The sequence below is a fragment of the Kryptolebias marmoratus genome, linkage group LG14, assembly GCF_001649575.2.
Source record: "Kryptolebias marmoratus isolate JLee-2015 linkage group LG14, ASM164957v2, whole genome shotgun sequence".
NCBI lineage: Eukaryota > Metazoa > Chordata > Actinopteri > Cyprinodontiformes > Rivulidae > Kryptolebias > Kryptolebias marmoratus.
In genome coordinates, this window is record NC_051443.1 from 7,568,495 (window position 1) to 7,583,099 (window position 14,605).

Below are 14,605 nucleotides of genomic sequence, written 5' to 3' on the forward strand. Positions count from 1 at the left end.
CCTTTTCCTCCTCAGCCACCAGCAGCGTCACCATCTACCCCACAGTCTGCAGCTCGCGAAGGCGAGAAGGCTCGCCCCTCACGCTCCGGATACCTCGAACGAACAGCTATGGATTATATATTTTTTTAATTTCTGGTGACCTTTCTTTCAAACGAGACCCACCCACCCCCCACTTTCATTTCGGACTGTGAAAAAAGAGCGTTTCTCGGAAGAACTGCAAGGACTTCCCCAAATACGGAGACGCCAGGGGACTCGAAGCCGTTAGCTTCAACCGCTGCAGGAAATCTTAACTGCCGCGGTCGGTGTGTCAGCTTGTGTCTGGTCACATCTGGGCTTTTTTTTATATGCCGCTACGGAGCTAAAGGGTCTGAAGATATTTATGTGTCAGTGGTTTGCTCGCTCGTTATTAAGCCCGCTGGCTAGGTAGGTTTCAGTTTTGCTAGCTAGCGTGGTAGCTAGCTAGCAGGCGAACCCGAATATCTACAGTCGGCTCCGCGACGAGCGGATCCCGACCTGTGATCGGTAATCACGCCGCCGTGGCTCGGGCTGGATTTGGTGCTAAGCCTCTCAAGGTGATTACCCATATCGTCCCCGGCAGTAGTACTTTTTTTGGCGTGATTGATGCGCCAAGTACAGACATTATAATCAGCTTTAACAGGAAGCCAGCCAGGAAGAACGGCGGAAAGAAAAACAAACAGCGGCGGAGCTCGGTGTGTGTGTGAGAGTGTGTGTGGATTCCACGGACTCGTGAGGCTGGCCTTATTCGCTTGAGATTTATTTTATTTGTGTGTGTGTGTGTACAAATTTTGGTGCACCGGAGGACAACGTTTCAGCCTGGAGCGTCTCTCTCTCTTTTAATTTTCCTCCGCTCAGTTTCGGGGGTTGATCGAGGCGAGAAGAAGCAGCCACACGTGTCCCTGTTTGCTTCCTGTACGGACAGAAAGAAGAAAAAAAGCCGACTTTTCTGCTGCTATCGAGGCCAGCCTCAGCTCCGTTTTGACTGCCATTTTTCACTCGGAACTGGAGCGTTTTTTTTTTCCTGGTCGTGTTTACATTTGAAGCAGCAGCAGCAGCAGCCCCCTCCACCTCTGATACTCTCATGTCCGACTGGAGACAAACCAGCCCGATTGGACACATTTGCAGCAGGGAAGTCCCCGGAGATGTGTAGGATTTGAGTACTCTCCAGCTCGCAGCGCTAAAAAAGGCAGGACAACAAAAACAAAACAAGAAAAACCCAACCGAGCCCCGTTTCTGGCTTCATCACACCCGCAGAGAGAGGCTGCAGCTTTAGCGCTAAATGGGATTACAGGAGCGGTGAAATTGTCGAGAGAGGTGGTGGTGGTGGGGGGGTTAGGGTGGCACTGGCTCGTTCGTTTCTGTCACCCTGAATGTCTTCCCTCGTGAATTTCCTTTTTGTGTGTCTGTTTGTAAAGCACCCAGCCATGGTAGCTTGAGCCGAGCGAGCCGCAGACAGCGACACAGTTCCGGTCCCGGCTGACTGCTCTGCCTCGGCCCTGGATGCTGGTTCTTATCTGCCCAGAGGAAGCCATTTTAATTTTTTAATTCCCTCCTAAGCTAAAGAAGCAGTCTTAAAAAAAACACAACCCCGTGCTGTTTCATTGCTCTTGGTCGGTCCCTGGGTGGAAAGATGGCGGACCTTGAAGCGGTGCTCGCCGATGTCAGCTATCTGATGGCGATGGAGAAGAGCAAGTCGACGCCGGCGGCCCGGGCGAGCAAGAAGATCATCCTCCCGGAGCCCAGGTAAGGCTCGCTGTCCGCGGGCACGGAGCTCGTGCTCGGCAGGCTGTGTTTGTGGGTTCTGCGTGGCCTTGTAGGCGTGCTTCCTCCTCAGCCAGCACCTTGCTGTACACACTGCAAAGCCCGCTGCAGAATTTGACTGGTGGTGGTTTCTGCACGCACACACACACACACACAGCTTCTTAAAATCACACATGCAAAAAAAAAAAAATACAACCGTGGAGCCGCTTGATTTGCATGCCTGTCACCTACCAGTAACTCATTGTCATGGATGCTGCACGGCAGGTTCCTGTTGCCCGCCTCCCCAAGGCTGAAGGTGTGAGTGCTCTCTTCTGTTAGCGGAATATCTCGTGAACCACAGAGCTGATCTGAACAAAAAGCTCCCCAGAAACTGATCACCTTGCAGCTCATGAGCCGCCAGAGTCGACCCCATTCATTCCTCATCAGCGAGAACACCAGAGTTGCTCTGCCTCAGTCGCTATTTGCGGATTCTGATCTCGTATTTGGGGTGGCAGTAGCTGAGAGTCGTCCCCAAATTATACTCTGAGCTAGTGCCAGTGGCACTGGTTAAGCGGGATCTGTTTTTTAAAAGTTTGCCACTGACAGCTACTATTATCAGTGCTGTCCTGTTAGCAAAGCGCCTCATAAACCGCCTGACGGATTTTAACGAAACTCAGTCATCACCCGATGCAAGTCTACAACTAGTTAACATCTGAACCAAATTCAAGATGGCCACCACAGCCAACTGACAGTAGGAAACAAAAAGCAGGACCAACTCAGCTGGTCTTAACGCACTCTGAGCTAACAGATTAAGTGTGGTAGTAGCTGAGCATCCCTGTTTATCTGTCAGAGAAGTTTCTTGTGAACCACAAGATGAGTTTTACTGACACAGTCGGATAGTAATCTTTGGGTGTACATCTACAACTGATTAGCCTTTGGAGTCACCACAGTTCAAGGTGGTTGCAACGAACTAGTCAACGTAAGAACTGTTCCAGTTTGGTCCGATTTACAGACGCCTGAGTTCAGATTTGGTGTTGGTAGTAACAGAGAGTAATACTCTTGAGCGCTGACCCGTGTCCTGAGACGTTACAGTATCGGATGAGATCGCGGCCTTCCATCAGATGGGTGCTTTAGCCCTTTCTTTCAGATGGTGAAACGTTGATGCCCTTTCCGCCCTTTCCTTTGTGCTCCACAGTGTTCCGGCACACAACTGTCACTTGCTCACAGGCCTGTTTGACTGATTGCCGTACGATACAGCGAGCTTTATGTGGCCTGGGCGAGACATTTCCAGAGGCTGCTGTCTGTAATAATGCAGCTGCACGACTAGTACGTCCAGTTTTTTGATCTAGACACCCCCTCCACTCATCCACCGTTACCAGGCCGTCGAACAAGACGAAAGCCTCAGTCTGATGGAAATGACACCCCTTCGCGCTCTCCCCCCCCCTTTTTTTTTTACCATCTACAGCATAATTGCGCATCTTTTGTCCCCGTTGCAGCGGCTTGTCAAAGGCTTCAAAGTGCCTTTTTGGGGACAGGTTTTAGCCACATAGTGTGCAACTTGATTGAACAGGATGTGGTCAAAGTTCGGTTATTGAGAGAGTTGCTTTACATGTGAGGACTTTTTAAATATGACTGTGCCTTTTTTTTTTCTGGCCGAAATGAAACTGTGGCTGCGTAGGGCAGATTTTTTCGGTTACTCTTATTTTCCCACATTTCTTTTCCAAAAGCTGAGAAGGCCCTCGCTTTTACCTGCTTGTAAACTTTGGAAATCAGGGTTGAAAAAACAAAAAGCAGGAGCTGAGAGTAATTCTCATCATCTGCTGCGTCACTTACTGACTTTACATATCCACAGAAAACAGTGATTCAGATAATTCATTACTCATGGTAGTGAATAAGTGAGTGTCGTATTTTTTATTTATTTTTTTCTGAACCAAAATAAGTAAAGAGTCAATAACCAATTAACTGTGCCACACTGGTGAAATTCTCACATGTATTTTAGACTTAAATAGGTTTTAAGTTAAAACTACGATTGTAAACAAAGATGGGACGTTGAGTAAAATCTAAATTAAAAACAAAATGCAATATTTGCAAATATCATAAACCAATATTTTTTTTCCCACAGTGAAACATGGTAAACATATCAGATGTTTAAACTAAGAAACTGTATAACCTAAAAAGGTAATTTTTAAGTTGATGGCAGTCTCTAAAGTAATTAGGTTAATAAGCAACAGGTCAGTAAGAGGACTGGATAAAAAGAAGATTTTAGAGGCTGAAGCTCTTAAAAATGCAAAATACTGCGTCTAAACAAGGGGAACAATTTCCAAACAGTGTGCCTCAGCAGAAAACTGGAAAGACTGTAAATATCCCATCATCTACAGTTAATACTCTAAAAAAATTTCATGAATCTGGAGAAATCTCCGAGCTCAAAGGTCAAACTGGATGTTTGTGATCTTCAGGTCCTCAGGCAGCTCTGCATTAAAAACAGGCCTGACTCTGTTCTGGACATCACTGCATGGACTCAGGAACACCTCTACAGATCACTGTCTGTAAACACAGTTCACTGTGACTTCCACAAATGATGGGTAAAGCTCTATCAGGCAAGGAAGACGCCAGATGTGAACACCAGCTTGAAAGAAGACTGTCCTCTTGTTCCGTGGTCAGACAAATCAAAAGTTGAAAACCACCAATGCCATGTCCTCCGCACTAAAGAGCAGAGGGACAAAAACCTGCCTCTCTGATAGTATGGGGGTGCATTAGTGCTTATGGCATGGGAAGCATAGACATCTGGACAATGCAGAAAAGTGTATACAGGTTGAACTTTTCTGAGATGTATGGCTGCCATCAAATTTAAAATGACCTTCATTTTTTCTATAAAAAAGTTAAACTTCTTAGTTGAAAGGTTTGATATGTTCACTATGTTCCATTTGAATAATATATGAATTTATTTGATTTGCAAATCATTCTGTTTTTATTTAGATTTTAAACAACATCCTAACTTTGTCAGCATTGGGGTTGCAATTTCCTGATGCTTTTACCTTTTATTTATCTCCCCTAGTTCTCAAGGGTTCTCCAGTTTCGTAATAAACTCAAACCTCTTACATGTGTTTGCAACAGTGGCAAAGAACAATTATTTTGACATCTGTCAGTAATAAGTAATACAGGTTAACATCTGATTACTTTCCATCATGTTTTAATCCACATATAATACACATCTGGCTTCAAAGCTACTAGTTCGAACAGAGTTCTGCAATTGTCTGTTCCTTTTTGATTCAAATCACATTAATTGTTTATCACTCCTAACCATCAGTTAAGGTTTGCAAGCTGATAATTAAAAAAAAAAAGCGTGTTTCCTTCCTCCAGGGCTGCTTCTGCTTTCGCTTCACGTCAGCGTTGGTTTGAAAATAAACTTGTAGAAGCTAGAAGCCTGCTTGAGGCTGCCAGTCCATTACAGCAAGCGTTCTGCCACGCTGAATTTTTGTCACGTCAAAATGAACCCGGTCACACGGCCTGGCAGCTCGCACCCGACCCCCCCCCCACACACACACACACACACACACTCAAGAGCGGAGACGGCGTCCATAGTGATGTGGACAGTAGCGAATGTCAAAGCTTGACTTTAATGATTGGTAGAAATCGCAGCGTTGCAACAAATCGCAGACTGAACCCAGATGCCAAGAATGCTTTTGGCAATATGATGGATCCTCGCTGTCCCAAGTGCCAGCAGCTGATGTAGAAGATGCTAGCTGAAATGCTAAAGCTGAATGCTAAAATGGCTTTCAAGGCTGTTGTGTTGTGATGACAGTTGGAATGAGGGTTTATTGCAACTGAAATAGCCATCGCTTTATTCAACAATATTATAACAATTGGGCCTTTTTTAAGCATTGTGCATCCCTAGCTACTACCACAGCAAATATTAGCACAATATTTGTCAAATTCACTAAGATACAGTCATTGTTGCGTGGGCTAAGATCTGTTGTGCAGTGGATTGCCTTCAAACTGTGTTTTGGATGATGATCAGCAACTACTGCACCAAACTGTAGCTCATTAGCTGTAAAACTGAGGTCAGCTGTCTGTGGCGGCCATCTTGAATTGTGTTTTCTCGCAAAGTAAATCGGTTTTACCCTATGATAGCTTTCAGAAAGTTCCACTAAAGTCTGTTCGGTGGTTCATGAAATGTTTTGCAAAACGGCAGAGACAAACGGACACGTGCAAAAAACGGTATCGCCTTTGGCGGCGGGTGATAATTAAAGGCCTAAAATTACGTGACGGAACATAACGTACGTCTCCTCTCATGCCAGACGTCATATTTTAAGAAATGTAGCCGTTTTGGTCAAACCCTGAAAATAACACGCATGTCACACTCAGAATACGGCTTATTGCCTCTTGTCTCAGCGACGACCATGTCAGATGTTTTGATGTGTTAATACTCTGATGATGTTAAGCTAATTATAAAAGAGTTTGATCCTCAAAACGTTCATGACTGGAAGCTTCAGTGGCTTTTGTAACTGACTTTTAAAAGCACCACATACCTCGAATTGGGAAACTAACGCGTCAGTAATGAGAAATTTACAAACATTTGAAATCAACCATAAAGATTAGTCACTGAAACTCTTAATGAAGTTATAGTTTATCACCTATCTATTAAATAGTTGAGACACTACATGGATGACCTTGTGATGTAGTAAAGCATCCAGAAAGTAGTATGTTGTCATAGCAGATGCCTAAAAGTAATCCTAGTTTTTTTTTTTTTTTAATTCTAAATCAACAGTTAAGCAGCACATTTGACTTATGAGCACATAATCCACCAAAGAGTCTGAAAGAGGGGATCCACTGAAGGGAATCAGCTGGAGAGTAAAAGTCATACCTTCTTAGGGTTCGGCTCTTTTCGTATGAGGAAGGAGCAAAAAAAAGGGAAAGAACAAACACAGCTTTTGTGGTTTTATGCTAGAAATGAGCTTCATTATTTATTACAGACCATGATACTAAAGCTGCACTGATAAAAGCATCAGATAATGGACTTATAAAAGCACCATTACATGGCTGTTGAGTAAATCAGTCAGCAATGCAAGACTCGCATTAAAATGAAAATGTACTTAAAACATGTCATTCAGGTCATTATTCCAATAATGCGAGCATTATAATGGGATGAAATGGTTACATTGTTTCCTTCCTGTGCAGTCTCATCCCATAACGTGTTGCACTTGAGTGCTTCAGAGAAATTACTCCGATTTGGTTTGTAAAAGATCTGAGATGAACGGATGAACGCAAAAGGGGAGCGCGAGAGCAGACGGGCGGCGCGTGGACCGTACCTGCGGAACCACTTCCTGAAAACGGAGCGCCGCGGAGGACTGTAGAGAGTCTGCGCGAGCTTTGGCAGCGGCGAACGAGTGAGCATACGTGACGCTTTGAGCCACATGTTAGTGGAGGGGTCAGCAAGGAAATTTGCTCAGGGGCCTGTTTTTTTTTTCTCCTTTGGGACAGACTCTGTGGCTGGTGTGCCTTGGATGCAAGAAATACATAAATTATTAATGAAGAAAGAAGACTTTTGCCCTTTTTCTTAATACTCTGTGTCCTGACTGGTGTCACGGCTCATAAGGTACTAACTATTGATAACTGTCTGATATAATATCACTTCATAAATGACCAGACTATCCCTTTCAGAGTGAGGCGGGTTGAGCTTTTGGATCGGATTGTGTCCCGATCATTACAAATAAGCTGTCGGGCCGATAAAGTGTCAGGAGGAGTCCGTTTCACCGTCACATAAAGTGGTAAATTAAACCGTTACAAAGTTGATGAAATGAGCCTATTTTATTATCGCTGGTGTTTTAGGGCTTGTTTTAAAATGAGAAGTGCTTGTGGAATATCTTAAATACGCTGGCACTTCATTTTTTACATTGCTTTCAGTAAATTGTTGATGTGTGACTCTGTCCCCGCCACCCACCTTCACCTGACAGCCACCACCTACCCATAATTCCAAACCCCACATTGCGCCGGCCCCCCCGGCCTGCTCCGGAGCTGTGGAGCTAACACGCCGCTGCCACATTCTCAGCAGGCCAAGGTTAATTCCCCAGGCAGAGAGGTGAGATTTTGGCAGCAACACTGGAGGCTGTTGAGATGGGAGGTGAGAGGACGACCTCCTGTCGTAGAGGAAACCATGAAAGGGTTGTGACGCGACAACGCTGAGCCGCGGGAGTTCTGCGTGAGCTGGCGGGCGTCTTTATTGCATTAATTCCAAACGAAATCAAAGCCGGTACGATGCGATTAGAGAAGTCGGGCAACTGCGTACCGATGCAGCTTCGGGATTAAATCTAGAGGCACTGGTTTATTACATCTTCGTACCGATAAAATCCTATCTATTTTATGATTAAATGAGAAGTCTGTAAGCAGCTTTTGCTTTTTACAAACATCCACTATAAAAAAATAAAGTTTACATTTTGGGATGGAATGCAGAAGTGAATGCAGCTCCCCTGTATTCACTTCTTTTAGCGGGCACGTTGTCTTCTGGCCGCTACTCCTGCTGTGTAGTGGTAATATGTTCTCATTGGCGACACCTACAGTTCAGGAGGACAACTGCAACAAATGCTGGGAGGGTGCTTTAAGAGGAGCCCAGCCTGAAACGTGTCTCTCATAAAGAGAAAGTCAGGTTGTGTGCACGCTGTTTGGCGTCACACCCTTCAGAACAGTAGGTTGCATTTATCTGTGACCGCTGCCCAGACATAATAGAGAGCCAGTTTGTTGGTGTGAAGGGACCACAGTACTGCTTGGGAGAAACTTAAATAGTTACATCTCTTTAAAAAAAAAAAAAAAAAAANTATACCACTCTGTCCCCCCCCCACACACACACACACACACACACTCAAGAGCGGAGACGGCGTCCATAGTGATGTGGACAGTAGCGAATGTCAAAGCTTGACTTTAATGATTGGTAGAAATCGCAGCGTTGCAACAAATCGCAGACTGAACCCAGATGCCAAGAATGCTTTTGGCAATATGATGGATCCTCGCTGTCCCAAGTGCCAGCAGCTGATGTAGAAGATGCTAGCTGAAATGCTAAAGCTGAATGCTAAAATGGCTTTCAAGGCTGTTGTGTTGTGATGACAGTTGGAATGAGGGTTTATTGCAACTGAAATAGCCATCGCTTTATTCAACAATATTATAACAATTGGGCCTTTTTTAAGCATTGTGCATCCCTAGCTACTACCACAGCAAATATTAGCACAATATTTGTCAAATTCACTAAGATACAGTCATTGTTGCGTGGGCTAAGATCTGTTGTGCAGTGGATTGCCTTCAAACTGTGTTTTGGATGATGATCAGCAACTACTGCACCAAACTGTAGCTCATTAGCTGTAAAACTGAGGTCAGCTGTCTGTGGCGGCCATCTTGAATTGTGTTTTCTCGCAAAGTAAATCGGTTTTACCCTATGATAGCTTTCAGAAAGTTCCACTAAAGTCTGTTCGGTGGTTCATGAAATGTTTTGCAAAACGGCAGAGACAAACGGACACGTGCAAAAAACGGTATCGCCTTTGGCGGCGGGTGATAATTAAAGGCCTAAAATTACGTGACGGAACATAACGTACGTCTCCTCTCATGCCAGACGTCATATTTTAAGAAATGTAGCCGTTTTGGTCAAACCCTGAAAATAACACGCATGTCACACTCAGAATACGGCTTATTGCCTCTTGTCTCAGCGACGACCATGTCAGATGTTTTGATGTGTTAATACTCTGATGATGTTAAGCTAATTATAAAAGAGTTTGATCCTCAAAACGTTCATGACTGGAAGCTTCAGTGGCTTTTGTAACTGACTTTTAAAAGCACCACATACCTCGAATTGGGAAACTAACGCGTCAGTAATGAGAAATTTACAAACATTTGAAATCAACCATAAAGATTAGTCACTGAAACTCTTAATGAAGTTATAGTTTATCACCTATCTATTAAATAGTTGAGACACTACATGGATGACCTTGTGATGTAGTAAAGCATCCAGAAAGTAGTATGTTGTCATAGCAGATGCCTAAAAGTAATCCTAGTTTTTTTTTTTTTTTAATTCTAAATCAACAGTTAAGCAGCACATTTGACTTATGAGCACATAATCCACCAAAGAGTCTGAAAGAGGGGATCCACTGAAGGGAATCAGCTGGAGAGTAAAAGTCATACCTTCTTAGGGTTCGGCTCTTTTCGTATGAGGAAGGAGCAAAAAAAAGGGAAAGAACAAACACAGCTTTTGTGGTTTTATGCTAGAAATGAGCTTCATTATTTATTACAGACCATGATACTAAAGCTGCACTGATAAAAGCATCAGATAATGGACTTATAAAAGCACCATTACATGGCTGTTGAGTAAATCAGTCAGCAATGCAAGACTCGCATTAAAATGAAAATGTACTTAAAACATGTCATTCAGGTCATTATTCCAATAATGCGAGCATTATAATGGGATGAAATGGTTACATTGTTTCCTTCCTGTGCAGTCTCATCCCATAACGTGTTGCACTTGAGTGCTTCAGAGAAATTACTCCGATTTGGTTTGTAAAAGATCTGAGATGAACGGATGAACGCAAAAGGGGAGCGCGAGAGCAGACGGGCGGCGCGTGGACCGTACCTGCGGAACCACTTCCTGAAAACGGAGCGCCGCGGAGGACTGTAGAGAGTCTGCGCGAGCTTTGGCAGCGGCGAACGAGTGAGCATACGTGACGCTTTGAGCCACATGTTAGTGGAGGGGTCAGCAAGGAAATTTGCTCAGGGGCCTGTTTTTTTTTTCTCCTTTGGGACAGACTCTGTGGCTGGTGTGCCTTGGATGCAAGAAATACATAAATTATTAATGAAGAAAGAAGACTTTTGCCCTTTTTCTTAATACTCTGTGTCCTGACTGGTGTCACGGCTCATAAGGTACTAACTATTGATAACTGTCTGATATAATATCACTTCATAAATGACCAGACTATCCCTTTCAGAGTGAGGCGGGTTGAGCTTTTGGATCGGATTGTGTCCCGATCATTACAAATAAGCTGTCGGGCCGATAAAGTGTCAGGAGGAGTCCGTTTCACCGTCACATAAAGTGGTAAATTAAACCGTTACAAAGTTGATGAAATGAGCCTATTTTATTATCGCTGGTGTTTTAGGGCTTGTTTTAAAATGAGAAGTGCTTGTGGAATATCTTAAATACGCTGGCACTTCATTTTTTACATTGCTTTCAGTAAATTGTTGATGTGTGACTCTGTCCCCGCCACCCACCTTCACCTGACAGCCACCACCTACCCATAATTCCAAACCCCACATTGCGCCGGCCCCCCCGGCCTGCTCCGGAGCTGTGGAGCTAACACGCCGCTGCCACATTCTCAGCAGGCCAAGGTTAATTCCCCAGGCAGAGAGGTGAGATTTTGGCAGCAACACTGGAGGCTGTTGAGATGGGAGGTGAGAGGACGACCTCCTGTCGTAGAGGAAACCATGAAAGGGTTGTGACGCGACAACGCTGAGCCGCGGGAGTTCTGCGTGAGCTGGCGGGCGTCTTTATTGCATTAATTCCAAACGAAATCAAAGCCGGTACGATGCGATTAGAGAAGTCGGGCAACTGCGTACCGATGCAGCTTCGGGATTAAATCTAGAGGCACTGGTTTATTACATCTTCGTACCGATAAAATCCTATCTATTTTATGATTAAATGAGAAGTCTGTAAGCAGCTTTTGCTTTTTACAAACATCCACTATAAAAAAATAAAGTTTACATTTTGGGATGGAATGCAGAAGTGAATGCAGCTCCCCTGTATTCACTTCTTTTAGCGGGCACGTTGTCTTCTGGCCGCTACTCCTGCTGTGTAGTGGTAATATGTTCTCATTGGCGACACCTACAGTTCAGGAGGACAACTGCAACAAATGCTGGGAGGGTGCTTTAAGAGGAGCCCAGCCTGAAACGTGTCTCTCATAAAGAGAAAGTCAGGTTGTGTGCACGCTGTTTGGCGTCACACCCTTCAGAACAGTAGGTTGCATTTATCTGTGACCGCTGCCCAGACATAATAGAGAGCCAGTTTGTTGGTGTGAAGGGACCACAGTACTGCTTGGGAGAAACTTAAATAGTTACATCTCTTTAAAAAAAAAAAAAAAAAATTACACCCACCAGAAAGTATAGGCCTTTAAAGCCTGCAGACACACAAAGGAAGGAAAATTAAGAACAATCCTTTTAGGTAACTAGTTTAATTAAGATCAGATTTATAATAATTGATTACCTATAATCATCTAATAACTCTTAGTCTTTCATGATAACTATTGCAGTGCCTACTGTTTAACAAGGATGATGATCAGTACGCTGTAATCTCTCTTGTCAATTATTTCAACAACACTCGCTATCAATGCTGATGAAGTCATATAGTGGTGCTTTACAGAGAACGGGGTAGCTCTTTATTATATGGTATTTGATTCAGGACTTAAAGGTATAAACTGTTTGAGAAGCTCACGGCTCAGTTCAGCTCAAAAGGAATTTGCTGGAGTGACAGACCCTCGCCAAGCTCTCTCTGTAACTGATTTTTCGCGTCACACATGCTGGGCTGCAGTGGCCAAAATCCATTAGAGACTCCTACCTTGATTGCCAGAAACCTAGATGTTAGCAAATTCCACAATATTCTGCATTAAAATTTTAAAAAAAGTTCCACTTTATTTGGTGAATTCTGTGATTCTGTCTGCAACATAAAATTCGTTGGACCCTACTTATGAACAGGCACGACTTGTTTGGAAGAGTTGCAAGAGAAAGACTGAACATGGCAGCACAGCAAAGGTTTGCAAAGACCTTTTGAACTATGTCCTTTGGACTTATAAAACCAAGATGTTTGGCTGTAATGCACAGTGGTATGTACACAGCCTCTCAGCACAAACATATGTCATTGCAGACTGTCAAGCACAGTAGTAGAGCGGTGATAATTTGGGCTCGTTTTGCAACCACGTCTCGATCACCTTTAGTTATTGGTTCAACCATAAACACCTACACACACCAAAATATTCTCGGGTCAAATGCGAGGCCATCTGTCTGACAGCTAACTTTGAAATAGAGTGCAGGTTTTCTCAGCCCTTTAAATAAATGCGTCAAATAAATCTGACCCCGATTCTCAGTAGATGTAGTCTCTAACATACCGAGTGTAGGACGGCTTCCTAGTATTTGCGGGGTGATGATGGCACATGCTTTACAAGCTCGGGCTTCCGCGCACACGCGTTTAATCTTCCTACGAGCGAGGAGGGCTGCTCATAATGCAGCAAACGAATGCCGGTGCTGGTATCACATTTGTGCTTTTGTCACAGTCCAGCCCTCAAGTCTCAGCATCACAACAACCCCCTCCCCTGTAGATAATACAGCCTTATTTATCACAGTGCTCTGGCAGTCATTCTGTCACTCAAGCCACATTGTCGCAGCAGGAGCCCCTTTGTCTTTCTCTCCGCCGCGGTCATCTGCTCCTGGAAGCTACTGTTGATGTGCAGAGCTGCTGTTTCCAGCTGGGGTCTTCTTTAGTACAAAGTGTTGGGGGGTGTTTGGAAAGTGGCTCTTTAGGCTTTTGAACAGAATAAAAAAACAACAACTGCTTTTTAGCTCCATCTTGGATTCTTACAGTGGCGAACATCACCGAAGTGTGAAGTGTGGTATTCAGCTCGTCAGGCCCTGAAATGTTCTGCGTTACTTGATTTTATTTTTATAACTCACTTTTGTTTTTAATATCAAGGTCAAGGCCTGAAGCTGTCTGTACAGCGGGCACTCATGTTTGCTGTAGCAAAATGTGCTGCTGCCCGATGTGTTTTATTGTCTGATAAGGCACGACTTTTACAGTAACTCTTACTGCCTTTATGTGGCGTGACGGGTGGTTTCAGACACACAATCTAGCGTCAGTTGCTAATGATTCAGTGGGGCAAGTAGGCCTCATGTAAAAGAGGAAGTGTCTACTTCCTGGGTTCTTGTTCCTGCAGCTGTGAATGTTAGGATGTTGCATTTGGTGATTGCTGATCAGGTTTCACTGACCCACATTGCTTTCAAGTAGTCTGTTTAGACCTTTCAACAGGTGGATTTTGTGTCATTCAGTTTTAGGTTTTAGGTAGACTCCACGGTTGCGGCTTTGTAGGTCTTTTTGTTTCAATTTTTAAAGCGGAGTATGAAAGGGACCTACAAACAGTTAGAGAAGTTAGGACTCGCACAACAGATCAGTCTGTACGTGCTGCACGCATTCAGAGAGGAGCACGTCATACCCTGCAATGGTGACTGTTAAGTAGCATTTACTTTAGCAATTTTATTCAGTTTTAATAAACGGATCCTGCAAGAATGTTCAATTTGCTCTGTCAGTCAACTCCCCTTACGTCACTCGAGAGCCCACATTGAGCCAAACAAAGCCTATTCTGAAGCAAGAGCTTAAAAATACCTGGTAAACATAGCAGGGAATAGAGTTCTCCATCGCCACAACGGATTTTCGTCATTTGTAAAAATGAGAAGGAAAAAAAAAACTTATTTTTTGCTGTGGTCCAGTTGAAGCCATGCAATCTTATGATACAGGAACCGATATGAACCGACGCTGCTTTCAACAAATAAAACGAACCAGAGAGCCAATCAGAGCAGAGCATGGTGGGCCCCGGTGATAATTTAGAGACTATATATTTAGCGAGTTTTCAGACCCTCTCTGAAGACTATTTTTTTAAAAAAAGCAACAAGCGACCTTCTCTGTTGCTTTTGGAGACTTTTGAAGCCTGACGTAGAAGCAAGTATTATTCCTTGGAACGAGCAGCGGGTGCTGCAGTGGACCCTTCTCCGTCCGTCAGCGCTTACAGGCGGCTCAGTCCATCCGCAGCGTCCCTCAGCACAGATTCAAACCCCCCCC

General features: G+C 44.1%; 1 protein-coding gene across 1 annotated transcript in view; it reads left to right on the forward strand.

Moving 5' to 3' along the window:
- The window catches only part of grk3 (G protein-coupled receptor kinase 3), a 73,564-nt gene continuing 58,959 nt past the window's right edge, over positions 1-14,605 (forward strand). Inside the window, exon 1 of the mRNA XM_017432296.3 lies at positions 1-1,761. Coding sequence (XP_017287785.1) covers positions 1,649-1,761 — 113 coding nt within the window. The 5' untranslated portion in view covers positions 1-1,648. The remainder of the gene's footprint in view (positions 1,762-14,605) is intronic.